Raw genomic sequence first — 27,762 nt, 5'->3', positions numbered from 1 at the left:
TTTACAGAGAAGTTGCAAAGATAGTATAGAGTTACCATATACATGATAACCAGTTGCCCCTGTTGTCAACATTTAACATTATTAGCATGGTACATTTTTTGCAACTAATAAACCAATGTCGGCGGCTTATATCAGCTAAAGCTCATACATGGTTCAGATTTCCTTAGTTTTTACTTTATGTTATTTTTCTGTTCAGGAATCCATCCAGGATACCATGTTATATTTAATATATTTTCCTCAGGTTCTTCCGAGCTATGATCATTGCTCAGACTTTCCTTGCTTTTCATGACAGTTTTGAGGAGCACTAGTCATGTGTTTTTGTGGCATGTCCCTCAGTTTGGGTTGGCTGATTTTTTTTTTTTCTCATGATTAAACTGGACCTATGGGTTTGGGGACAAACCACAGAGATGAAGTTTCATTTGCATCACATCCTATGAAAAGTATATGCTTAAACATGACTTACTTATCATTGCTGATTTTTAATCTTGATTGCATAGATCTAGGTAGTGTCTATCAGCTTTCTCCACTACAAAGTTACACTTTTTCCCCTTTCCTTTTAATTTTTTGTTTGTTTTTGCTTTTTAGGGCCACACCCACAGTATATAGAATTTCCCAGGCTAGGAGTCAACTCAGAGCTACAACTTCCAGCCTACACCACAGCCACAGCAATGCAGATCTGAGCAGCATCTGCGATCTATACCACAACTCACAGAAACGCTGGATCCTTAACCCACTGAGCGAGGCCAGGGATGGAACCTGCAGCCTCATGGATCCTAGTTGGGTTTGTTCACAGCTGAGCCATGAAGGGAACTCTCCCCAACCCCAGCCTCCCGCCCCTGGTCCCTTTCCTTATCGACCTCTTTGTAAGAAATTACCATCCTTAGTCCACACTTAAGGAATGCAGAGATACTCTACCTTCCATAGGTGAGGAGGGCCCATATAAATTACTTGGATTTCTTCAAGGATTTGTCTATTCTCTCTCATTTAAAGAAAAATTTATTTAGTCATTTATTTATATCAGTATGGGCTCATGGTTATTTATTTTATACTTTGGGTTAGAATATAATAGACCTCATTATTTCATATTTTGTTCAAATTACTCCAGATTTCACCATTGGGATCCCTTTTACTTGATTCCTCTGTCCTTTTGAAATGTCTTCATCATTGTGGTTTTGTTATTGCTGTTTGCTTATTTTTAGCTGACCTTCTGATTACCTAATTTCTTTCTAGTCCTAATTTCAGCTAACCTAAAATCTGGAGATCTAACTTATCAAGCCAGCTCTCTCCCTTAATTCAAATGAATCTTTCCTTCTCTAGTCAGTCACACATATTCTAGTAGTTAATTGTTTTGCCCTCATTTCAGGTGTTGTTTTCTGTGCCCAATGTGTGAGCTCCTTAAATAAAAGATGAAGTCTATACCTTTCGTATTTAATTTTATTGGAATATAGTTGATTTACAGCGTTGTATTAGTTTCAGGTATACAGCAAAGTGAATTAATTAATCACACATATAAATATATCCATTATTTTTCCCATATAGGTTATTACCAACTATTGAGTAGATTTCCCTGTGCTATACAGAAGGTTCTTGTTAATCATCTATTTTATACATTTTATCATCTATTTTATATGTACTATTATATACATATTATTCCCACCCTCCCACTTCTTCCCTCCCCTCAACGGTTTCATCTATAGTGTTTAAACCTTTTCTTGATAGCCCAATGGTTTCATCTATAGTGTTTAAACCTTTGCTTTAATTGTAGTAAAGAGCCTATTCGATATGCTGTGGCAATAAAAAAAGAAAATAAGCATTTGACCTCCCTTACTAATAAGAAACCCAATTTTATTTCACTTTAGAACTAATGATTGCATGTCCACCCTTGCCCAAAATATGTATTTTAAAAAATAATTTAAATTTAATCACTAACATTTTTAATTTAAATATTATAGTTGACCACAAGGAAGAATATAATACTACTCTGCCACAGTCAATTCCATATGAAGATGGTGTTTATAATGTCATTCAAAAAAAAGTAACATGGTATGAAGCATTAAATACATGTTCTCAAAGTGGAGGTCATTTGGCAAGTGTTCACGACCAAAGTGACCAGCTTTTTCTGGAAGATATTGTAAAGCGTGATGGATTTCCACTGTGGGTTGGGCTCTCAAGTCATGATGTAAGTCTTGTTTTGTTTTCTAGAAATTTTCCAAATATGTTAGAGGGTTGGAAATTTGAGCATAAAATATTAATTCAAAGTATAACATCAAGATAAGTCCTGGGATTGCATTGCACAGCATAGTGCTTTCTATCTTTTCACAACATAAAACAAGCTGAAAATTATATTTGTAGAGTGCACTAGGGCAAATGGCCAGGACTGCAGCTGCCCTAGACACTGTCAAACCATCCCATGGGCTCATTAGATTAATATTTCAACAACATCTCTGTTACCTGTGTAGGACAGACCAGTTGGAAAGCTGGTGAAAAGGGAATAGCATAGGATTAGAAAATCCTGATTTCCAGTACAAGGGCAGGTCTTCTATTTACATGATGGGTGGTCACAAGCAAGTTATTAAACCTTTGCAAGCTTATTTCCTCATCTGTAAAATTAGGGTGATAATATTTTCCTTAATATAGGATTGTAGCAAAGATTAACACAAAAATGTATGTAAGGGGCCAAAAACTCAACATTAGGACTAATAGGTGCATATTTTCAGAGCTGCCATCATGGCTCAGAAATTGATGAACCTGACTAGCATCCATGAGGATGTGGGTTTGATCCCTGGCCTTGCTTGGTGGGTTAAGGATCCGGCATTGCTGTGACCTGCATTGTAGGTCACAGACGAAGCTGGGATCCCGAGTTGCTGTGTCTCTAGTGTAGGCTGGTGGCTACAGCTCAGATTGGACCCCTGGCCTGGGAATGTCCATATGCCGAAGGTACGACCCTAAAAAGATCAAAAAAAAATAAGTGCATCTTTTCTTTTTACTTTATCCTAAAAATTAACACCATTTGAGAATAATCTTCTGCTGGTAAACATATCTTTTATGCCACCATTTGGATCCTATTAATTAGTATATGCATGTATGACAATAATATCTAGTATACAAAAAGTAGACATCTACTGAGATTAGAATTGAAGGTCTAATTTAAATAATCTTTAGAACAAAGTGAAGAAAATAAAATGATGTTAAAGTAGCATATGGAATCCAGGACAAATCAGAAGTAATCTTCTTATATGAGTTTCTTGGGAAGTATTTTCCTGTTCCAGCCCCATGCTGCTTAATGACTTCCATAATATGATATTTTAGCCAGAGACACAAACCACAAAACTATAAAACATAAAAAACAATATTCAGAATAATGTGAAGGTTGGGATTGTAAATCTGTAATTATGAAAAATGGAAGCCATTTGCATGTCATTTAATTTCAAGTGTTATATAAACTCATGTTTTAAAAAAATAAATTTAGAGACAGAAGGTAGTAACTCTGTCTCTAAACTTAAAGTCCTATTTAAATTATGCCAGAGCAAACGTCTTAAATCAGTGCATCTCTGATTTTACAAATAGATACAGACTTACAATACTTGTAAGCAAACGATTAACACCTCATCCCTATATTTCTTTCTTTTTTTTTTTTTTTTTTTTTTGTCTTTTTTGCTATTTCTTGGGCCGCTCCCGCGGCATATGGAGGTTCCCAGGCTAGGGGTCTAATTGGAGCTGTAGCCACCGGCCTACGCCAGAGCCACAGCAACACGGGATCCGAGCCACGTCTGCGACCTACACCACAGCTCAACCTACACCACAGCTCACGGCAACGCTGGATCTTTAACCCACTGAGCAAGGGCAGGGACCGAACCCGCAACTTCATGGTTCCTAGTCGGATTCGGTAACCACTGCGCCACGACGGCAACTCCAAGAATCATTCCTATATTTCTTAAAGCATATATGTTCTTTTTCGAAGTCATACATCTGAATTCAGGTTATGCCTATTATTCCTAAAACAGGGAAGTGAATCGAGTTTTGAATGGTCTGATGGCAGTGCATTTGACTATATCCCATGGAAAGACAAAAAGTCTGCTGGAAATTGTGTTGTCTTGGATCCAAAAGGAATTTGGAAACATGAAAAATGCAACTCTGTTAAGGATGGTGCTATTTGTTATAAACCTACCAAATGTAAGACTTAATTTCAAATAACTGTATATTTACTAAAATGTGACATTTGTTTTATGTACATGATTAAATACTCAAAGGAATTTTTTTTTTTTTTTTTTTTTTTTTTTTGCTATTTTTTGGGCCACTCCCTCGGCATATGGAGGTTCCCAGGCTAGGGGTCCAATCGGAGCCGTAGCCACCAGCCTACGCCAGAGCCGCAGCAACGCGGGATCCGAGCCGCGTCTGCAACCTACACCACAGCTCACGGCAACGCCGGACCGTTAACCCACTGAGCAAGGGCAGGGACCGAACCCGCAACCTCATGATTCCTAGTCGGATTTGTTAACCACTGCGCCACGACGGGAACTCCTCAAAGGAATTTTTATAGATTTTAAATAAGGTTTATTCACAAATCCTATCACAAAAATTTCAGTACTTTGGAGAAACAAATATAATATGCACATTCAGGGAATTTGTTCTCAGACTTTCTATTCACTAGGTGAATTTTACTCTAGACTTTGTGAATTTTAATCTCAGCAATGTTTTACAAAGGCTGAGATGCTCCTTTTAAAAAAGAGTTCCACAGCATATGACTTTAGAAAATACCTCAAATGATTTACCATATTGATAGTTCAGTAGAGTTTCTATAGTAAAGCATTTCTATAGTATTTTTGTTTTGTTTTGTTTTTTGTTTGTTTGTGAGGTGTTTCATTTTGTTTGTTTGTTTGTTTTTTGCTTTTTAGGGCCGCACCTGCAGCATATGGAAGTTCCTAGGCTAGGGGTCAAAACAGAGCTACAGCCGCTGGCCTATGCCATAGCCACAGCAACACAGGATCTGAGCCATATCTGCAACCAACACCATAGCTCACCACAACGACAGATCCCTGATCCACTAAGCGAAGCCAGGGATGGAACCCACATCCTCATCAATACCAGTCAGATTCATTTCCACTGTGCCACGACGGGAACTCCAAAAGTTTCTATAGTAAATAAATGTGTATAACTAAACATTTTCCAAATTTATATGACCCTTAAAATCTAAGGAAAGAGCTCCTTTCTTCAGGGGCTGGACTTGGAGTCATCCTTGGGGGGGTGGAGCATGAGCCATGAGTTAGAGTACAAAAACCTAGGACACTGCTCCACACTCCAATACACACACACACACACACATACACACACACACACACACACACACCCCAGAGCTACAGAGGCCTGCCAGGCAGGCCAAGAGCTGGTTGCGGTGCTGGTGTCTAAAGCTTCTGATTCTCAGTGCTTGCCCTGTTTTCTGCTTACCGTATTTTCTGCTCTGGAGTACCCTCATGATAAGATTTAACATTTGGATTTCAACAGATTAAGCGGAAGAAAATGTGGAAACCTTAGCTAGAGAAACAAGTGAATACAAGAAAAGGGGAATGATATAGAGAATGAGGAATAAAGGCACAATCAAGAACTGACCTCTGAGTTGTTAGGTACAGAAAAGAAGAATAATTTTTTAGAAAAACAAATGAAATACATGATAACCGTGATAAAGCACGTAGAAGTAGAAAGGGACAGCTGTGTTAGAAAAGCAGACTTTATAGGATGATGGAGAATGACTGTAGCTCAAACACAAATTCAGTGCTATACTGGGTTGAAGGATGTCTCCCCAAATGCATGTCCACCCAAATCCTCAGAATGTGCTCTTATTTAGAAATGGTCTTTGCATATGTAATTAGTTAAGATGAGGTGATACTTGATTAGGATGGGCCTTAAACCCAATGACTGGTGTCCTTCTAAGAGGACAGGCACAAATGCACAGGAAGAAGGACACTTGATGACAGAGGTGGAGATTGAAGTGATGGAGCTATAAGCCAAGGATTTCCAGCAACCATGAGAAGCACGGAAAAAGGCAGAAAACATTCTCTCTTAGAGCCTCCAAAAAGGACCAACATTGCTAACACCTTATTTTCAGACTTCTAGCCTCCAGAGTTGTGAGAAAATAATTTTCTTTTGATTTAAGCCATCAATTTGTACTAATTTCTTAGGGAAGCCCTGAGAAACCAATACAAGAGCAAACTTTAAAACTGGATTTAAAAAAAAAAAGATAAAAAGGAAATAAGTGTTGCTAAGGATGTGGAAAAATTGGAACTCTCGTGTGCTGCTGGTGGTCATATAAAACAATGTATAGCCACTGTGGAAAACGGTACAGTGACTAAAAAGCTAACATAGAATTACCGTATTATCTAGCAATTCCACTTCTGGGTATATACCGAAAAGAAGTGGAAGCAGGTACACAAACAGATATTTGTACAGCCACATTCTATACAGCAGCATCATTTGTAATTGCCAAAAGTTGGAGGCAACTCAAGTGTCCATTGACAGATAAATGAATAAGCAAAATATGCTATGCACATACTATGGAATATTATTCAACCTTAAGAAGGAAGGACATTCCGACACATGTTACAACATGGATAGATCCTGAAGACATTATGCTAAGTGAAATAAGCCAGTCACAAAAGGACAAATACTGTATGATTCCACTTATATGAGGTACCTAGAATTGTCAAATTCATAGAAACAGAGTAGAATGGTTTTTGCCAGGGGGATAGAGGAATGAGGGGTTATTACTTAACAGACACAGAGTTTCAGTTTTGCAGGATGAAAAAGTTCTAGGGATGGTGGTGATGGAGGCACAATAATGTGAATGTACTTAATGCCACTGACCTGCACATTTAAAAATACTTATGATGGTAAATTTTGTTGAGTATATTTTACCTCTTTCAAAAAAACTGAATCTTCACACAAAAACATTGAAAATCTTTTTGACAGGAATATAGCAAACTTACCACAATGCTGGCTCTTTCAGGAAAAGAAAATGTAAAAGAAGCAAAACTCCATGAAGAAAAGTAAAGAAAGAAAATGAATGCAGTATAAGACAGGCCAGTTATAGCCTAAACTAGAAACAAATAGGCTTTGGAGATAAGGCATTTCTATATATTCCCAGTGTAAGAAGAATTTTTTAAGCTAATCCATTCACGAAAGTCCACTAGCCCTAGCTATGCATTGGTAGCCAATGTTCAGCATATTTCGCATCTAATGAAGCAACACACACCATTGCCTATGTAATGATGGAATGGTCAGCAGTATATATTTGACAAAGAAACTATTTTCACAGTGTGGTAAAAGCAAGAATTTGCTAGTAACGTCTTTCTCCACCAGAAGCATTAATAAAGAATTGTCACAAGTCTTACAGACTTGCAGATGCATTTGCAAATAAGTTTTAATCATCTGCAACTAGGAAATGTACCCAGGAGTAATCAACTGTCATAGTGAAGAAAGACTCAGAGCTTAAACTAATAACCTTAGTGGGAAGTATGGAGGCAGAAACCTATCAAATAACTAGAGTTCAAAAAAGATCAAGCCCAGGTGGAGAAGCAGAGGATTGAGAAGCAAAAGAAGGAATGAAGAGCCATCAGGAAGTCTCTTAATGAAGAAGGAAATGACAGCAGTCCTTCTTCTGGAATCAGAGGGACCATAAATAAGAATTCTGCCCAACTGCAATGAGGAGAAAAAACGGGGAAAAACCCTCAGCAACTGAAAGACATGCAGATTGTATGTAATGCGTACAGACCAGTGATTTAAGTTTAGATTACTGGCCTTACCAGGTCAGATATTTGATTCAGATAATCTGTACACCACAAACAGGATGTTGGCAGTTTACTTTCCAGTTTTCATACTCTCTTCTGTTGGAATTAACAACACTTTTAAGGGGCACAGGCTTCTTGTGTTACACAGTGCAATTAAAAATTAAGCAGTTCAAATGAAAACCAAGGGAACTGTTAAGATCTGAGAAGCCACACCTTTTTTTTGTTTGAGACAGATTTTGCTGTGCTGATCTCTTGCCTTTTGTGAACAGATTACCAAATTTTTACTTGTGGGTTGTGATTTTTTATGGCAAGGTAAAACTATGTTGTTTTTTGTTTGTTTGTTTGTTTTACTATTATCAAGATAAAAAGGAATCCAAAGAAAGAATTTTGTTACTTCAAAGTAGTTCCAGGCCTACTCAGGCTGTCTTTTCTTCTTTTCCTATTCTGTCTTTCTAATAGTTTTTATTTTAGTTTGAAGTTCATCTTAGAAAGCTAAGTGCTTTCCTCTGTATTCTCACTTTTAAAAATGGTGTTCCAAAAAGCTACCTAGAATGTATACTCTTAGAGTGTGGGCTGTAGCTTTCTCTGGTGTGTATTGAGTTGAATGCTTCTTACCCCAGGAACCACAGTGTCAAATGGGACATTTAATGATATTTTAAAAGTCAGCCATTTTTTCTGTGCATTTTCACAGTTGTGTCTAACATTTTTATAGCTAAAGAGATGTCCTCTTATACGTACTCATCACGATGCCCAGCAGTAAAAGGGAGTAAGTCACAGTGGATCCAGTACAGGGGCTATTGTTACATATCTGACCAGGCATTGCACAGCTTCTCAGAAGCCAGACAACTTTGTTCAGAGTTTGGTGAGTTAAAATGTGTTGATTTTCTTTGACTCAATAATTTAACCATTGAAATTTTTCTTAAGGATATTCTTTAAAGATTATATTTTTTTAAAATAATTTCAAAATACTAATTATAATAGCATCATAACCTAATTGCCCAGTGGTAGGGAAATGGTTTATGTATTTTATGATATAGGAGCTTAATGGAATATTGGTGTAGCCATTAAAAATGATCAATGTAAGAATAAGTACATGGAAAATAAACGTTAAGTGGGAAGAAGTAAAATAAAAATTGCTAAGTCAACTGTTATGTGAAAATGCTGACAAATGAAATCATTTTAAATATAAGAGTTTTAAATATGCTTAGATGAAGGGATTAAGAAGTAGTTTTGTTTTGTTTTGTTTTGTTTTTTGGTTTTCTTTGTCTTTTTAGGGCAGCATATGGAGGTTCCCAGGCTAGGGGTCAAATCAGAGCTACAGCTGCCGGCCTACACCACAGCCACAGCAACGTGGGATCCGAGCCGTGTCTGCAACCTACACCACAGCTTGCGTTAATGCTAGATCCTTAGCCCACTAAGTGAAGCCAGGGATGGAAACCACGTCCCCACGAATACTAGTTAGATTTCGTCACCACTGAGCCACGATGGGAGCTCCAAGAAGTAGATTTTTTTTTTTTGTACAGTTTGATTAAGCTGTAATTACAAGATTGGAGATTTCCCATTGCTTAGTTATTAGTCAGTAAGCTTAGCCTGACCAGGGCAATAAAATCCAAAAAGCATGGGTTGTTCATCCATCTGCAAAAAGAATGAGCCACATCTCTGAAAACTAAAAGGGACAGAACTTATGTCTTCAGATTTAACTGTTTTATAAAGAGCAGCAATGATTGACTCTCTCCCATAAGAAACTTAGCCTATAGTCAAACTGTGACTTGACTTCTAGGGAGACTACCTAGAGTATTCCAAAGACCTGCATCCCTGGGTAGCAGTTTAGCCAGGCAGATGGCATCTCTTTTGCTAACCTGAGACACTGGACTGATTTAAAAATCTACCACTTAACTACATAATGGGAACTATTGTATGTTATACATGTTTATGTATACATGTGATGGGAACTACTATAAACCATATATATGTGTGTGTGTGTATGTGTGTTCTGAAATATATATATATATATATATATATATATATAAACGTGTGTATATATACATACAGACACAATGCCTTATAGTAGGTCATAATCATTTATATTTTGAAAGTCACATGACACTTGCTCCTAAGAGAGAAAAGAATAAGTTTCATTGTCATTGTAGTGTGAGGGTTAGGCACTCAAGCCTTAGAGGCAGACAGTCTGAGTTCAAATCCCAGCTCCCACACTAACTAGCTGAGTGATACTGTGAAAGTTACATAATTGTTTCTCTTTCTCATCTGAGCAATGAGAATGAAAATAGTACTCATGGAGTTCCCACTATGGTGCAGTGGGTGAGGGATCTGGCATTGTCTCTGCGGAGGTGCAGGATCTATCCCTGGCCTGGGAAACTCCATACGCCTCAAATGTGCCCCCCCCAAAAAAAAATGGAAAAAAAGAAAGAAAATAGTTTGGGTAAATTTTGGGTTGTTGTAGGAATGAATGAAATGGGATAAGGTATGCTAATATATCACAGTGCCCTGATAAGTGAGCCCTCAAAACTATTCTTATCATTGGTGTGTAAACTTGACCAATTTACTAATCTCCTTGCTCCTCTATTTTGTCATCTGGAAAATAGTGGTAATACCTTACTCTGCGGGATTATATAGTATTAAACAAAGTAACATATAAAGTACCAGCACCCTGTGGTGATCTATAAAGGAGCAAAAGCTTTCCTTTGCCCTTTTTTAATTTCAATACCTCACACCACGAAAGAAATGTTTTAGTTCAAGTATTCATAGACTTGTTGGAATTGAAGGCTGTTTGATTCCATTTAGGATTGATTTCCAAGTCGAATTATTATTTTATCCCTTGTCTGATGCTGGTGATAATGTTATTTTCCCTGTGGGTTTAGGGTAACCTATCAAACTTTGAGAATACTCACTCATTCAATTCCATACTGTATTTAGGAACTTTCAATGGCATGACTGAAGACACTTAGGTATAAAATATTACTAAAAGAAAGGCTAGTGCTTTCCAGTATATGTCCCAAATTTATTTGCTTTTAGTTTCATTTTAACAGAAGCAAATTTGAAGCTGAGTTATTATAAAGAACTAGTTATTGAGGAGAAAGTGTTTAAAATCTACAGGAGAAAACAGATTTCTATCATTACCTACCTCACTTCTTATTAAAAGCTGTTCATACATGAAGGTCTCAGTGGTTAGGCAGTTCCAAATTCCAAAAATATTACCAGGTAAACATGTTGAGGAAATATAAAATATCTATATACAAGATTTTAATCTTGAAATATTTCTAATCTGGGGGGAAGTCTTTGGTGCTATACTTTAAAAATCTGACGTAAATATCAGATTTGAAGAACATTCTCTGTGTCAAGTTTGAATTTCTCTGTGATCTTAAACATGATAGTCTTTTCTTCAAATGGTTGGTTGAGAATAAACCACTTCCCTAGTTTGCATAAAGTGAATTGGTTTGGGGTTTGTTTTCCTTCAACAGATCCTTCTGCAACTATCGTTACCATAAAGGATGAAGATGAGAATAAATTTGTGAGCAAACTGATGAGGGAAAATAATAATATTACCATGAGAGTTTGGCTTGGATTATCCCAACTTTCTGCCGGTAAATGACCTATCTGTGTGTGTAGTGTGTGAAGAGAGTTCTAACTTGTCCTAAATACCAAGTCAGCCTCACTGAAGAAATGTCAAGCAGTAGCTAATTCAGACGCTTCCTTTTGGCGAATAAGCTAGGTCTGCTGTTTTAGAGGCTTATACATTTCTAATGAGTAAGTAACTTATTAGTAATGATGGAAACACTAACAAAATAGAAAATCAGTTTAAGTCAACTGGAATTGTTTTAGAGGCTTAAGATACTGGGATCAATAGGACATTTCTTCTCCCGTGTCAATGTCAGTGACTCCCATGTCCCCACAAGACATCCATCATTTACTTCCCTCAGAGTTCTAGTGTCTATCACCCAGTGATCTTGCAGCTTATAAGTCCGTTACTCAGAAAGGCCTCTTCTTCTTCCCTTCCCTCTTGTAATTTTTTTAACCATAGAGTGAAAATAAGTATTAATAGTGATTGCTTTCATCCTAGCTTAGTAAAATTGCAGAGATTTGGTTCAAAAAAGATTTGTGGAGGAACTTTTCAGTAAGGAATAATAGATTTAGTACAGTTGGAATTGATAAAGAATGAGGAGTGCAGATTTGCTAGAATAGGAAGTCTGTTTCATATTTTACAGAAAGTTGAATTCTAAATACTTGGGAAAATGCGAATTCCAAAATATGAAGTATGTGTCAAAAAGTAAATGAATTCAAAGTTGGCCATCTAAGTGAATTGTAAATTGTATTTATCTGATCACCACAAGGTAGTGGTGCTCCCTCAGCAGGAAAGGAAAAATGGAATCACGCTGTGGAAGCTTTCTTGGACCCTGCTGGACCCTGTCTCCCCCACCAGCACATTGTGAATCATATGAATTTTTTAATGGGGGCGGGGTGGGGCGTGGAGGCAAGGGACAAGAGATACAGGTCTCTTAGAAATCTGTTCCTCACACAATGATAAATGTGCAGGCATTCTGCACTCTAAGCAAAATACCGTATTCTTTATCAGGGCTGTATAATACAACTTCCTGCAAAGATGAAATTGTTCTGTGTATGTACTGTTCAACTTAGTCGTCACTAGTCATATGCAGCCACTGAGCACTTGGAATGAGACAAGTGCCACTGACGAACTGATTTTTTTAATTTGTTCACTTTTAATAAATTTTAAGTAGTGGCACAGCACAGTTCTAAGTAATTAAATTGTATGAAACCATAGGCCTTTTTACCTTAGTAACTTAATTGCAATAAACATACTTATTTTCTTTCTTTAGATCGGTCTTGGAATTGGTTAGATGGATCCAAAGCAATATTTGTCAAGTGGGCAAATAAAATTAAGAGTGGTAGTGGACAATGTAGCATTTTGTTGGCTTCAAATGAAACTTGGATAAAAGTTGAATGTTCAGATGGCCGTGGAAGAGTTGTCTGCAAAGTTCCCGTGGGTAAGTATGCAACCCGTCCTTAAGGAACATTTTTGTGGAACAGGTCAGGAAATAAATGTACAGTTCAGTTTTGTGCAAAGTGTTGTACTTCATCCTGAAGTACTTAGTTTTTAGAGTATATCCAAACGATCATAGATATTTTTTGCCTTGGAAAAATAGATTATAAGAGACGACAAATGGCACAAGATGTCCTGGACTCCCAGAGGAAGGTTCTCAACTGTCTAAACTTGTATGATTCTTTCCTAAGGAAATTAGAAGCCACCAGAGTATTAGGGAGGTCATTTCTTTGAAAATGTTAAGATGTATTTTATTCTATAGTTCAAATATGTAAAAGCTCAAAGGTCTAATTCTGCAGTTAGTTTGCTTCCTTTCTCCTCATTCCCATAAAATTCATGATTAACTTAACAAAAATACAAAACTGTATTTAATTACTTAAAATGTCCTGAGTAACTATAGAAAGTCATAATTTGAACTTCTGTTTCGTCATAATTGATGCATTAAAGAACGATTCACATCAACATTTTAAAAGATTTGCTTTGAAATGTCCATTTTGGAGTTCCCCCCATTGTGGCTCGGCAGAAATGAATCTGATTAGTATCCATAAGGACCCAGGTTCCATCCCTGGCCTCACTTGGTGGGTCAGGGATCCAGTGTTGCTGTGAGCTGTGGTGCAGGTTGCAGACGTGACTCAGATCTGTTGCTGTGGCTATGGTACAGACTGGCGGCTACAGCTCCAATTTGACCCCTACCTTGGGAACCTCCATATGCCTTGGGTGTGGCCCTATAAAGACAACATAATAAAATAAAATGTCCATTTTGGTGTACAAACACTAGAAGTCCAATTGTAGGTGATCAGTATCTATATATTTATGCATTGATTCAGTAGATATTGAGTGTCTATGTCATGCTCTATTCTATGTGCTGGGATGGACCTATAAACTAGAGAGATAAGATTCCTTTTCTCACAGAGCTTACAATCTAATGGAGAAAGGCAGATAATAAGTAATCAAGCAGGTCCATTTTTCAAAGAAAAGAAAATATCAAGTAGTTATAAACTCTTTGTAATTCAGACTAGGGTGATAATTACTCTAGATTGTGTTATCAGGGAAGACATCTTCCAGTAGGAGATGTTGAAGCTGAAATGTGAACGGCCAACCAGAGCCTTTGGGGAAGGCTTTGGGGATCAGGGGAAGAGTCATACCAGGCAAAGGTGGCCACTGGAGCAAAGAGCCTAAGGAGGAACAAACTTGATGTGGGTTCAGGGAAGAGCTAGAAGGGGAAAGGGGCCAGATACCTAGGGTTCTGGAATCCTGCATCAAGAGTCCAGGTTCTATTCTGAGTGGAATGGAGAGTAGCTAGAAGATTTCAGGGGTGGTGGGCTGGGAGCAGCATTCGGGTACTATAAACCAAGAGTTCTATTTTGAGCCATCCATGTGGAAATGAGCTATCCACATGCAACGTCTAGTATGCAGGTGGGCATATGACAGAGAAAGGAGTTCAACCGAGAGATGGTATTCAAGTCATGGGACAAAATAAGTCCATCTCGGCAACATGCAGAGAAGGGACATAGAATAGTGTTTGAAAAATGAAGAGCTAGGAACTATATGAGGTCACCATAAAGATTTAAATTCCTTTAAAGCAAATAATACTTTTTTTGGCCCTAGGTAAGTCAAATACAAACATTTACAACTTTCAGCAATTTACTATCAAAGTAAGATAATATACTGGCAGTGAAAGTCTCAAAAGGGAAAGTGAGAATAATGATGATGGTGCTTTAATTTCTTTGGAAGAAAATTGCTATAGCAATGAAGAGGACTTGAATGGAAAGGAAAACAGTTAAACTGTAAAAGAAAGCACTTAAGTGTTTGATAAGGAGTTTGAATTCTATGTTTGTTTGTTTGTTTATTTATTTTTGTCTTTTTAGGGCTACACCAGCAGCATATGGAGGTTCCCAGGGTAGGAGTTGGATTGGAGCTGTAGCTGCAGGCATACTCCACAGCCACAGCAACGCTGGATCCAAGTCACGTCTGTGACCTACATTACAGCTCATGGCGACACCTGATCCTTAACCCACTGAGCAAGGCCAGGGATCGAACCTGCGTCCTCATGGATGCTAGTCAGATTAGATTCATTTCTAATGAGCCACAAGGGGAACTCTCTGAATTCTTTGTTAATGCTATGAAACAATCAGGTACTTCCTGTGTCTAATTTGGACGGGGTTTATATATGTGACACAGAGACTAGTGTATAAAATCAGTAATGACCACTTGTACATTCTCTCCACCACTACCAAACCTTTCCCTATTCTAGGTCCCGATTACAGAGGAATAGGTATCACATTTGCTGTGCTAAGTGTCTTGGCTTTCATCAGCGGACTGATTTGGTTCCTCTTCCAAAGGAACCGTTTGCACTGGATGCGCTTCTCTTCAGTTCGATATCAACAAGGAGCAAATGAAGATGAGATTATGCTTCCTTCTTTCCACGACTAAACTCTTCTAAAGATTTGCTAATTTGCACTGATGGTTTAGGAAAAATGAGCCATTAAAAAATTTCCCAGTGTCAGTATTTACTCTGTTTCCAAGTAGAAATCTTAAGTACTTTTTCTGGTTTTGTTTAATTGATATGCTGGTATCTGCGATTACCCACAAAAGGCCATGTTTATAACTCTATTTAATAGAATGAAAACGAACCAAAGGTGGAACTAAAGTCCAAATTGTTCCTAGGGTAACAAGTTTAATGTGCATTTTCTCTATAAGAACGTGGTTGGTGTCTAGGATATGTGTATCTTAGTGGCATTTTAACACAATGTCATAGGAAATGCCCTGAAATGGCATATTTCTAGGTCACACATCTACCTTTAATTTTTAAGAGCATCCAAGCCAAATATAAAATTGGTACCTCAAGCTAAAAATACAACTGTAAATAATATCAACTTTGTTTTAAAATAGTTATTTGTAGCATTTGGGGGAAATTATTGAACAATGAAACATGCTTATTTTTAACAGAGCCTCTTTGCAAGATTTTTTTTTATTATTCCAAAGGTATTTCACACCAAAATTATTTAAATGCAAATGTTTTATTCTGTTCATAGTTATTTTTAAAAGGGCTTTTAAAGATTTAGTATTTATATTTTTCTAAAGTATAGGAACATTATTTTTGGATTGATTAGATACCTTGTGGCCATGTGGTTTTTGTCTTATGTACAATATATAACCATTTTCTTTTTAAAGGGAGTCACCTAAAGATAAGAGTTTATGAAAATTTCACAATTTATGTACTTTATATGGTATGGCAACTTCTGACTAAGAAATTTTTATTACTTTGTTGCCTTTTTACATACGCTAAAGAGAGGAAAGGTCTGGGAAGGAAACTATATCTTACATTTGTAAAATGAAAAATTTACAATGAAACTCTAAGCCTTGTGATTACTATTAAAATATTTTGAATTATATAAATGGTTAAGGAAGTACTGTTTTGTGATGAAGGCTTTAAATTTTACCACTTAGAATATTCTTCATAATAGCTTCCACTGGATATGGCGAATGTTTTATTCAGTGTTTAACTTATATTTGTACTTTAGAATATTTTTGTATAAAACCTACAGATTTATTTTTTAAATTTAGAGTGTTTATACCATGATAACATTGTAAATAATTTTCTAAGACAATTTTAGTATAGTCTAAAACTCTATAGTATAGTTATCCTGAACTATTTTTTTATTGAATTTGTTAAACTAATTCTCTTGCTCTATGATCTGAATAATTTAGTTGTTGAGATTTTCTCCAAAGAGCTAAACCAAGTTGATGCAAAAAGTACACGTATATACAGTAGTGATGACCTAATAAAGTTGTCTTCTTTTATTCTTTAAGTAAAAATGTTGTTGATCCTTGTTGGAAAAATATATATATTGCTAGATTGGGCTTTATTATGTTAGGCATACAGCATGACACAAAATAAAGTGTCCAGCTATTGTAAAGCAAGGCATCTTTAAGATTTTTTGTGTATTTTTAAAAGAATAAACGTAATCACTGCTACATCTCTGAATATTTGACTTTAGGCTCCTTAGTGGATTCCTCTGACTCAGTGTTTCCATATTTAACTACTGCATCAACGGAGACTCATTCTTTGACCCACTTTATTTCCCATTCTGTGTTCTCCCCTCAGGAGATCCTGTGCACCACCTCCCACCCCATGGCATTCATCAACCACTTCTAAGTCAGTAATTCAAATATCTCATTCTGGAGTTCCCATAATGGCTCAGTGTTAATGACCCAACTGGTATCCATGAGGATGTGGGTTCAATCCCTGGCCTCGCTCAGTGGGTTAAGGATCTGGCATTGCTGTGAGCTGTGGTGTAGGTTACAGACACGGTTCGGATTCTGCATTGCTGTGGCTGTGGCTGTGGCACAGGCCAGCAGCTACAGCTCCAATTTGACCCCTAGCCGGAGAACCTCCGTATGCCATGGGTGCAGCCCTAAAAAGACAAAAAAAAAAAAAAAAAAAAAAAAAAAATCTTGTTCCAGCTTCATGTTTCTAACTCCCACTGAACAGTCTCCATGAAAAGTCCTTCTCAACATGACCAGAACTGCATGTATTACATTCCCTTCCTCATTTCCCCTATTCTAGATGTTTCAAAGAAGTGAAGACAGCCATTTCCAATCTTCCTCATTAACCCAACCCCTACATGTGATCTGACAGAACTGATTGTTTAAAACCAGGCACCTAAAAATGCAGGCCAATATACCTACTGATCAGGTACAGAGGACCCATTCAGAAGTGATACCCATGACTGTCCTCTCACAGCTTGTTCCTCTCCCTCATCCCAGGGCAAGATGTTTCATTACCTGGGAGATCTCCAAATGGCTGATGGAGTGTTGACAACTCCCAGTCCTGATCCCACTGCTGAGTTGACACTAGGAAAAGCCAGAGATTCAGATTCCTTTACCTTAGGTTCATTTAATCCTAAAACGCTCTTAGAGAAGTAGAAACCTAATTGTTACTAGCTCAACAACTTTTTACCTAAAAAGGCAAATTTTAACTTGATCTCAAAGACATTTTTTCACTAGACCTCATGATCTATACAAAGTTAACTCTAATTCTCTGTGTATTCTAAATTAAAGCAGTCTCACAATATTACATCTCAACAAATTTAGTATACATATATTTTTCTTTTTTTCCAAGCTAGGTTAACCACCAGCAGAATTTGAGACTTTTTTTCTATTCTCCCAAACAGTTCTTCTTCTTATATTCTCTATGAATCGGTATGAAGACAGCATACCCCTTGTTTCATAAGCTAGAAACTCAGAAGTCATCCTTAAATCTTCTCTCTCATCTCTCTAATCCAACAATTCTGTCAGTTTTATCCCCCACTTCTCTCAGAGTGGTTATTTCCATTGCCAGCTGTCTTAATTCAGACCTTTATCTTTTTTTTTCTCCCTGGATTATCTACACAAGGCTCTTCTTCACTGGTCTTCCTTATCAGCCTTTCCTCTTCATCCCATTTTTTTCCCATTCTGGGCCTAGGAGAACTGAAATTCACAGTGGAAGACTCCCCCTCTGTTTTGGTCTAAAATTGTCTGGATCTGACTGTCTCAGGCCTAAAAGGAGCTCAGCCAGGGACCTTATGTGGCTTGATGTCAGTCCTGAGAAGTCCTGAGTTTTGGTTTCCCAGCAAACACTCTTTTAATACAAAGTAGGGTTGAGTCAATATTGCTCCAATTTCTAAACAACAAAGGGGCAAAGTCAGATAAAACAGGAATCTAGGGATTAGGAAAACATTAGTGATCTTATCCAATGGAAATGCAGCAGAGTGAAGGAGCCAAAATCTAGATGAGAGTGAGCAGAAAAGTGAAAGGGAAATTAGGGAAAACAGAACATGAAATTTTGAGAAATATGCAGAGATAGGCCATAGCTAGAGAGAGAAGGAGGATTGATAAGATTTTTTTCTAAAGGAGAGGGGAAGGATTCACAGGTTTAGAAGCTGAGAGAAGAGAAGACAAAACAAATTGAAAACTAAAAACTGTGGAGAGAAGTTTATGATGCAAGGGAGAGAGGGGGAAACACTAATGGAAGAAGATCTTGGAAAAGATGGGATGAGAGGGCTGGTCCTAAATCCACAGAAAAAAAGAACTAGGTTTGGATGGAATAGGAGGAAGTATGACTTCCTCTCTGAGGACAAAAAAATGAAGACCTATATGGAAGAGAAAAGAAGAGCAGAGAAGTATTTTGAAGTTGTCTGTGTACACTCTACAGCCTCCATTTTCCTAGTGAGTAGAAGGTGAGGTCTTCTGCCAAGAAACACAGGTATCAAATGGGGTTTCAGCTAGAAGAGAATAAAGAACTGAAATAGTCTATGCAGGAAATGAGAGAGAAGAATGACTAAGACAAAATAAAAGAAGAGGTATACAGGGCCCAAATGAAATTAAAATCTATCTGGAGTTCCCGTCATGGCGCAGTGGTTAACGAATCCGACTAGGAACCATGAGGTTGCGGGTTCCGTCCCTGCCCTTGCTCAGTGGGTTAACGATCCGGCGTTGCCATGAGCTGTGGTGTAGGTTGCAGACGCGGCTCGGATCCCGCGTTGCTGTGGCTCTGGCGTAGGCCGGCGGCTATAGCTCCAATTGGACCCCTAACCTGGGAACCTCCATATGCCGAGGGAGCAGCCCAAGAAATAGCAAAAAGACAAAAAAAAAAAAAAAAAAAAAAAAACAACAACAACAACCTATCTATTAGTAATGACAAGCATCAGGAGAATTAATAGATTTCCTCTACCTGCCCTTAGTTACTTAAGTTGAGAGAAGGGAAACTATGAAAAAGAAAGAAGAGACCCCATCCTCAAAAATTTAGAAATAGAACTACCATATGACCTAGCATTTCCACTTCTGGGTGTATATCTAAAGGAAATGGAAACAGGATCTCAATGGATAGTGATACCCCCATGTTCACTGCAGCATTATTCACAATAGCCAAGGTATGGAAACAAGTATCCATCAATGGATAAATGGATAAAGAGTATATATATGTATGTATTTTTATATATATTTATATTATAAATATACATATATATATACACACACACACAATGGAATATGGTTTATCCATGAGAAAGAAAGAAATTCTACTGTTTGCAACAACATGGATAGACCTTGAAAGCATCATGCTGAGCGAAGTAAGTCAGAGAAGGACAAGTACTATATGATCTCACTTATACGTAGAATCTGAAAGAGCCAAACTCTTTCCCATTGTGGCTCAGTGCTAACAAACCCAACTAGTATCCATGAGGTTCAATCACTGGCCCTACTTGGTGGGTCAAGGATCTGGCCTTGCTGTGGCTATGGCGTAGGCTGACAGCTACAGCTCTGATTCAACCCCTAGCCTGGGAACTTCCATATGCTGCTGGTGAATATGGGAAAATATGCTAGTGCACCCTAAAAAGCAAAAAACTCATGAAGACAGAAGAATGGTGCTTACTAAGGGTAGGAGGATGGGGGGGAAGGGAAATGTGGTTTAAGGGTACAAACTTCCAGTTATAAGATGAATAAGTTCTGGGGATCAAATATACAGCATGGTGATTATAGTTAACAATACTGTGTACTATACTTAAAAGTTGCTAAGAGAGTAGATCTTAAATGTAGGTGTAGGTCGTAGATGTGGCTCAGATCTGGTGTTGCTGTGGCTCTGGCATAGGCTGGCAGCTACAGCTCCAATTGGACCCCTAGCCCGAGAACCTCCATGTGCCACAGGTGCAGCCCTAGAAAAGACGAAAAGACAAAAAAAAGAGAGAGAGAGAGAGAGAAAAGGAAAACTAAAAAGTATCATGTGAGATTGGAAAGTAGGACATCAGAGTGAGAGATTTTAATGAAATAGCATATTATTTCCACACAGAGGTGGGAAGTAGTCTGTTTTGTCATATTAGCATAAAAAATGAGGAAGTGTGCCCCAGGGTTAACAGTGGGGAAAATATATCTATCTTCCCTTAGTTCAAATGACTTAAAAATAAGAAGCTGCCAAAATGGGTTATTTGCCTAAATTAGATTGATTCATTAACGTACAGCTTCTATTGTAAATCCAACCTTTTTTTTGAAAATTAGTTTAACACAAAGTAATTCATATTGATACCATATACTTTGGTGCCTAAGGTGGGGGTGGAGAAAATTTTTCAAATAAGTGACTGCACAGAGCATTCACTGTGTGCCCATCGGCAAGTCATATCCCTTCTTCGAGTCTCAATTTTCTTTTAATAAATGAATATATTATAGTCCCTACCTCCTCTGACTTTATGACTCTCCTGCTAGACCCCTTTGGTCAGATAGATTTCTATGGACTCACTCCATTTCCGATTGGACTATCAGAAAAGTTTTGAAAGGGTTAGACTTGATATTTGTTTTTAGAATAGACTTTATTATTTTAGCAGTCTTAGGCTAAAAAATTGAGCAAAAAGTACAGAGTTTCCATATACCTCCTTACCTCTCCCCACCTTTCCCTTATTAGCATCTTTGTGTTAGTGTGGTATATTTAGTAAAATTGATGATCCAGTATTGACATATTATTGTTATTATTAAAGTCCATAGTTTACATTTGAATTCATCTCTTTTGTTTTTATTTTTTTGGCTGCACCCATGGCATATGGAAGTTCCCAGGCCAGGTATTAAACCCACTCCACAGCAATAACAATGCCTAATCCTTAGCCCACTGAGCCACCAGGGAACTCCAGGATTCATCTTTATATCATATATTCTCTGGGTTTTGATAAATGTATGATATGTAACTACCATTACAAATTCACACAAAACGGTTTCTTTTTTTTTTTTTTTTTTGTCCTTTATGTCTTTTTAGGGCCGCACCTGTGGCATATGGAGGTTCCCAGGCTAGGTGTTGAATCAGAGATGTAGCTGCAGGCCACAGCCACAGTCACACCAGATCCAACCCATGTCTGTGACTTACACCACTGCTCACAGCAATGCCGGATCCTTAACCCACTGAGCGAGGCCAGGGATCGAACCCGAAACCTCATTGTTCCTAGTCGGATTCATTTCCACTTCACCATGACAGGAACTCCCAGTACAGTTTCAACGTGCTACAAGTTCTTTGTGCTCCACTTATCATGCCTCCCTCCTCATCTCCCCCAACTGTTGGCAACCACTGATATTTTTTACTGTCACCATAGTTTTGCCTTTTGCAAAATATAAAGTTGAAATCATAGGGCATGTAGCCTTTTCAGATTGGCTTCTTTCACTTAGTAATGTTATTTAAGGTTCCTCCAGGTCTTTCCATGGCTTGATAGCTCATTTCTTTTTTTTTTTTTTTTTTTGTCTTTTGTCTTTTGTTGTTGTTGTTGTTGTTGTTGCTATTTCTTGGGCCGCTCCCGCGGCATATGGAGGTTCCCAGGCTAGAGGTTGAATCGGAGCCGTAGCCACCAGCCTACGCCAGAGCCACAGCAACGCGGGATCCGAGCCACGTCTGCAACCTACACCACAGCTCACGGCAATGCCGGATCGTTAACCCACTGAGCAAGGGCAGGGACGGAACCCGCAACCTCATGGTTCCTAGTCGGATTCGTTAACCACTGCGCCACGACGGGAACTCCTCATTTCTTTTTAGTGCTGAATAATATTCCATTATCTGGATACACCATGATTTATTTATCCATTCACCTACTGAAGGACATCTGGGTTGCTTCCGGGTTTTGGCAATTATAGATAAAGCTACTAAATAAATAAATACATACATATATATATATGCAAAATTTTGTGTGTATGTAAAGTTTCAACTTGCTTGGATAAATAAATACTGAGGAGCATGATCACTCAATCATATGGTAAGAGTATATTTAGTTTTGTGAGAAGCTGCCAAATTGTTTTCCAAAGTGGCTGTACCATTTTGCATTCTCACCAGAAGTGAATGAGAGTTTCTTTTGCTATACATCTTCATCAGCATTTGGTATTGTCAGTGTTTTGGATTTTAAAAGCCATTTTAGGGAATTCCTGTCCTGGCACAGCAGAAACAAATCTGACTAGGAACCATGAGGTTGCAGGTTTGATCCCTGGCCTTGCTCAGTGGGTTAAGGATCTGGCATTGCTGTGAGCAGTGGTGTAAGTCACAGACATGGGTCGGATCTGGCAGTGCGATGTGTAGGCTGAAGACGCGGCTCCATTCTGGCATGGCTGTGGTGATCCGGCATGGGTGTGGCGTGGCTGGCAGCTGCAGCTCCAATTAGACCCCTAGCCTGGGAACCTCCATATCCTGTGGGTGTGGCCCTAAGAAGCAAAAAAAAAAAAAAATCCATTTTAATAATGTGTAATGGTATTTCATTTTTGTTTTAATCTGCAGTTTCCTGGTGACATATGTTGAGTGTGTTTTCGTATGCTTTTTGCCATCTGTATATCTTCTTTGGCAAGGTGTCTCTTCAGAGCTTTTGTACATTTTAAATTGAGTCATTTGTATTGTTGAGTTTAGACGCAGTTTTAAAGCACTCTTTTGCTAATGACATGAAGCTATTCAGGGCTTAAATAAGAAGCCTGCTTGGCCCTGGTTGTCTGGTTCCAGAGGCCCTCCCCAATCAAGTTATACTTACATAGTTTATATATATAATAACAAGTATAGTTTTCTTTTCCTTAACAACAGAAATTTTTTATGTCACAGTTCTGGAGGCTAGAAATTCAAGATTAAGTATCCATCAGAGTTGGTTCCTTCCCAGGGCTGTGCAACCACAGTTTAAAGACCTTTAATCCAGGAGCTGGTAACAAAGCTAGTGACAAATCATCTGAGGGACACAGTCCATTGAAAGAGGGCTTTTGAAAATGTTTCTGGTCATTGGGTCCAAAGGACAAACACCACTTTAACAAGTAATCAACATGAACATCTCCAGTGATGAGAGAAACAGCACGGCCCTCCTGCGCCAGGCATATGACTTCTGCGGTATTCTTGCCAAAAAATAAAAAAATAAAAAATAACAAAACAAAAACATAAACATAACCTGAATGCTTGTCCTCCAATCTCCCTCAAGAGGAAAATAGTAGATAAACTGAAACTGAAGGACATTCTGCACAACGACTGGCTGGAACTCTCCAAACCTATGTCCAGGTGGCAAAAGACAAGCAATGATACGGAACTGTCCCGCATTCAAGAAATTGAGGGTACCCGTGACATCTCAACGCAGATGAATTTTAGAACAGTAAAAGAACAACTGGGCAATTGGCGAAATGTGATAAAGGCTGCAGATGAGTTCATGTTATCGCACCAGGGTTAATACACTGGCTTTGACCATTGTACTGAAGTCACATAGGACGTTACTACTTGGAAAGCTGGTTGAAAGGTTATGGAAACTCCTTGTACTATTTTGGCAACATTTTTGACAGGCTGACATTTCAGTTAAGAGCAAAAGTTTTGAAAATCACGGAGAGCTGTGCGCGGGCCCAGAAGGCAGCGCGGGCGGGTTCTCGGGTCGGCGGGGGCGCAGGTGGGAGGGGTCGGGCTGCGGCTCCGCACTTCCGAGCAGCGCGCCGGGCCCGCACCCGCCGTCATGGCCCGGGCCGCGCCACCCGCGCTCCTGTTGCCGCTGTTGGGCCTCGCCGCCGCCACCGCCGCCGCCGCCGCCGCCGCCGCCGCCGTGGGTAAGCTGCCCCCTTGGTGCGCCACCTCCTCGGCCTGAGAGCTGGGACGCAGACTGACCGCTTTCGCCTCGCTCCCCGCTCGGCCCCACCTCTCCGCCCCCACAACCCCCTGAACCGGGGGAGACCCTACACCCTGTCGATGGCGGAGGGCTGCATCCCCACGGGCATCCCACGCTTTCCCCCACGCCCACCCCGTGCGCCCCGGGGTCAGATCAGCACCCCCTCCTTTGCGTCGCCTGGGTTCCGACGAGGGCGCCCGCCAGGGAGGGGGCCGCCGGGGACCTGAGAGCGAACCCCCTGTCCAGTCGTGTGCACATCCTCAGTGCAGACCCCACTCGCAGGGAGAGGTCCCCAAACGGGGGCTAATTGACAGGAGGGCAGAGGGGCTTAGAGTCCCGGGACGAACATAGCTTCAGGGCCATTGGAGCAGAAAGGAGAAGTGGCCAAGTTAGCTGTGGAGATTTCCACAGCTTTTGTGCGGTGGGGGTGGGGGTGCGAGGAAGCTGGCCCTTCTTTGCTCTCCGTGTTGTTTGTCCAGTCGGTTGGTGCTCAAGCTGTTGAAACAGGAAAACAGTTCAGCCAAATAACCCCCTGGATGGAATTGGGACGTGAACAGGAGAGACTTGGATTCCACTGAAGTCGTGTGCTTTTAAAATCTTTTTAAGTCTAGCCTGCTCTTGTACTAGTGACATCTGAAAAATTACTCGTAGTCATTTCCAAAATGAATCCTGAGGAAAACAGACAATTCTGTTGAATATGGTTTGTGTTTGTTTTTCTTTTTGCAAGTTTCCCATGCAACCATGTCGAAAATGTTGAGAGGGAAAACTGGGGAAAGAACTTCCATCCAAAACCACTGTTAATTGACCAGCTCTGGGAATTAAAGAACAAAATAAACAAGAACTAAGTGAATACTTGCATGGGTTTGAATAAAGTGATTATGCAAGAGTTTGGCTTTTTTTTTCTCCTGAATTTCACTGTCATTTTATAAATTCCTGCTAGAAGCCTGCTGACCGACAGAAATATGTTAAAGGATCTCAGTGTTGGAGGCAGCAGTAGAGTAAGCAGCTCAGAACTTGCTTGCAAACTCAAAGCTCCTTTCCTGAAACCATTTGTCCACCAGCATTTATGACTATTTATGCCTGTGGAGGCACAGAAACAAGATTTTCACACCGTTTAGACTGAGCACGTTAGTTTGGTCCAAGACAAGGCTGGACGAGACTTTGTGCGAAGCCCTCCTCGTACGTGCCCTCGTTCAGTTTTCCAGTAACATCTAAACGCACATTTAAGCCGCTCCATGGGTTGCCCGTGCCTTCATCCATCAGGTTAAGTTAAAAAATACTTCGTTTTTAAAAAATCCATTTCTAGATTTTGATATCTCTCTTCTTTAGAGAAACCGTTTTGATCAGCAATCGAGGACAAACTGTTTAATCAGTAGAAATTGATAAGCCAGATGAGGAATTCAGGCCAGACTTTATTGGCACTCCTGCAGCATGAGAGAGCGGGAGCGAAAACAAGTAACAGGTGCCCTTGCTTGCTTCCTAAGTGAGGGCAAGCTGGTCCTTAAATGGGGTGAGTGTAGGGGGCTGGGCAGACTGTGGGTCTGGCCACAGGGGTGGCTTAGGTGGTCCACCTACCCCATTGGTAGTGCTGAGTGCATGGATCCTGAGCAGTCCCCTCAGAAGTGACAGTTGGGTTTTGGCCTTTTGGTATGTTGTTGCTCATAATTTGCCCCAGCTGCACAGGGGTGCAGTTATTTTTAGTCCCTCAGTTTCTTTGTATTCTACTGCACAGAGAACATGTTAGTCCAGGTGCAAGCACTGCAGCAAAGGGTCCCAGGACCTAGCCTATCTCAAAACTCTTTGGAAAGTTTTGTTCTTTTTCCTTTTGTAAGTCCATTATGGTTAAATAGACTTTTCAAGAGCTGAATAAGTCCATGTTGAATAAATTAATGCTATTAATCAGCTTATCTCAGGAGGTTTTAAGAAATTAGAAAAAACATGAGCTTTGGAGTTAGGTACAGACTGTGTGGCCTTGATTGAATTACCCAAGTCTTTGCACTTGAGTCAGATGGAGATAATGTTGCTGAACTATTGGCTTCCTCTATACACCAATGCCAAGTAGAAACTATGAGAGTTGGAGGAAACAGGAAAAGTAGCTCTAATTGCCAGGCAAAGAGGAGAACACAGAAGGCCCCTCTTGCAGTGGGTAGTGAGGAGTCTTATAGTCTTCGAGGAGCAGGGCGTGACGTTTTGGTGACTGGTTGCTGGTGAGGTGATTGGGAGTCAGCATCATCAACCTTCTGGTTGCAACAGGTCTGGGGTCTATGTGCTTGTGGGCAGCAGTACAGTTAACTTCTTCCACCCGGAGGGGACTTGAGCAACTCCAAGGACATGGCTCAGAATATTATCTATAGACCTTGGGAGAACTAAAGGTCCTTGACTTTGTTGAATGGCTGAGCTATTGTTATTCTGTCTTGCTTGACTCTTGTCCTTTCTCTCTGTATTTTCTCACTTCTCTCATTAAACTGATTCCTTGACTAAAGTTTTTCTATAGGCAAAAGGCAGGTGGAGGACATGAGTGGGGATCCACCATGGGAAGGCCTCACAGGGTCCTGCAGGGTTACAGTAATACCTTTAGGGCTAGGATGAGCATTCGGTAGAACTCCATGTTTGGCACCTGTTGCAGGTGTAATAAATCTTGGTTTCCTACCCTTTGTTCTCTTCCAACGGAATAAGGGGTAATTATTGCAGTTAGAAAGGATCATGAGTGCTGCTTTATGTGTGTTGGATGTTTATGATTACTGAGCACCTTTGAAACTGCACGTCTTCTTGGATGGGATTTGAACCCAGCCAAAACTCAGGTTGGGACTTGAGCCCATGGTCCCTGACTTAGGAGGGGACTCAAGCCCACTGTCTTTAACTGAAACCACTCATCTGGTGTCAGGGTTTACTAAAGCTCAGATTCTCTTGTCTCAGTGCAGAGAGAATTCAGCAAAGAGGGGCAGAGTGGCAAAGAGTGAGTTTATCATCATAGGATGCTCTTGAGAGATACAAGCTGGCAGAAGAGAAGGTGCTGCCCTGAGGGCTGAGAGAACTTTATAAACTAAAGAAAATTAAGGAGGGAATTCCTGCTTTGATGTAGTGATTTAAGAATCCAACTGCAGTGGCTCGGATTCCTGCAGAGGCATGAGTTTGATCCCTGGCCTGGAGCAGTGGGTTAAAGGATTTGGCATTGTGGCAGCTGCAGCATAGATCACAGATGTGGCTCAGATTGCATCCCTGACCCAGGAACCTCCCTATACTGTGGGTGCGGCCCTAAAATAAAAAATTAAAATTAAAAAAATGGAGT

The 27,762-nt window shown here is 39.5% G+C and overlaps 2 protein-coding genes across 2 annotated transcripts in view; both read left to right on the top strand.

Moving 5' to 3' along the window:
- LY75 (lymphocyte antigen 75) overlaps positions 1 to 15,291 on the top strand; it is a 105,905-nt gene extending 90,614 nt beyond the window's left edge. The window contains 6 exon segments of the mRNA NM_001184946.1: positions 1,953 to 2,179; positions 4,005 to 4,173; positions 8,494 to 8,643; positions 11,261 to 11,383; positions 12,635 to 12,802; positions 15,113 to 15,291. Of these exon segments, the coding sequence (NP_001171875.1) occupies positions 1,953 to 2,179; positions 4,005 to 4,173; positions 8,494 to 8,643; positions 11,261 to 11,383; positions 12,635 to 12,802; positions 15,113 to 15,291 (1,016 nt within the window).
- The window catches only part of CD302 (CD302 molecule), a 30,957-nt gene continuing 27,518 nt past the window's right edge, over positions 24,324 to 27,762 (top strand). The window contains 1 exon segment of the mRNA NM_001110425.1: positions 24,324 to 24,414. Coding sequence (NP_001103895.1) covers positions 24,324 to 24,414 — 91 coding nt within the window.

Source organism: Sus scrofa, chromosome 15 (genome assembly GCF_000003025.6).
Source record: "Sus scrofa isolate TJ Tabasco breed Duroc chromosome 15, Sscrofa11.1, whole genome shotgun sequence".
NCBI classification, from domain to species: Eukaryota; Metazoa; Chordata; class Mammalia; order Artiodactyla; family Suidae; genus Sus; species Sus scrofa.
The sequence above is the reverse complement of the archived record's forward strand: the minus strand, read 5'-3'. Positions and strand labels throughout refer to the sequence as shown.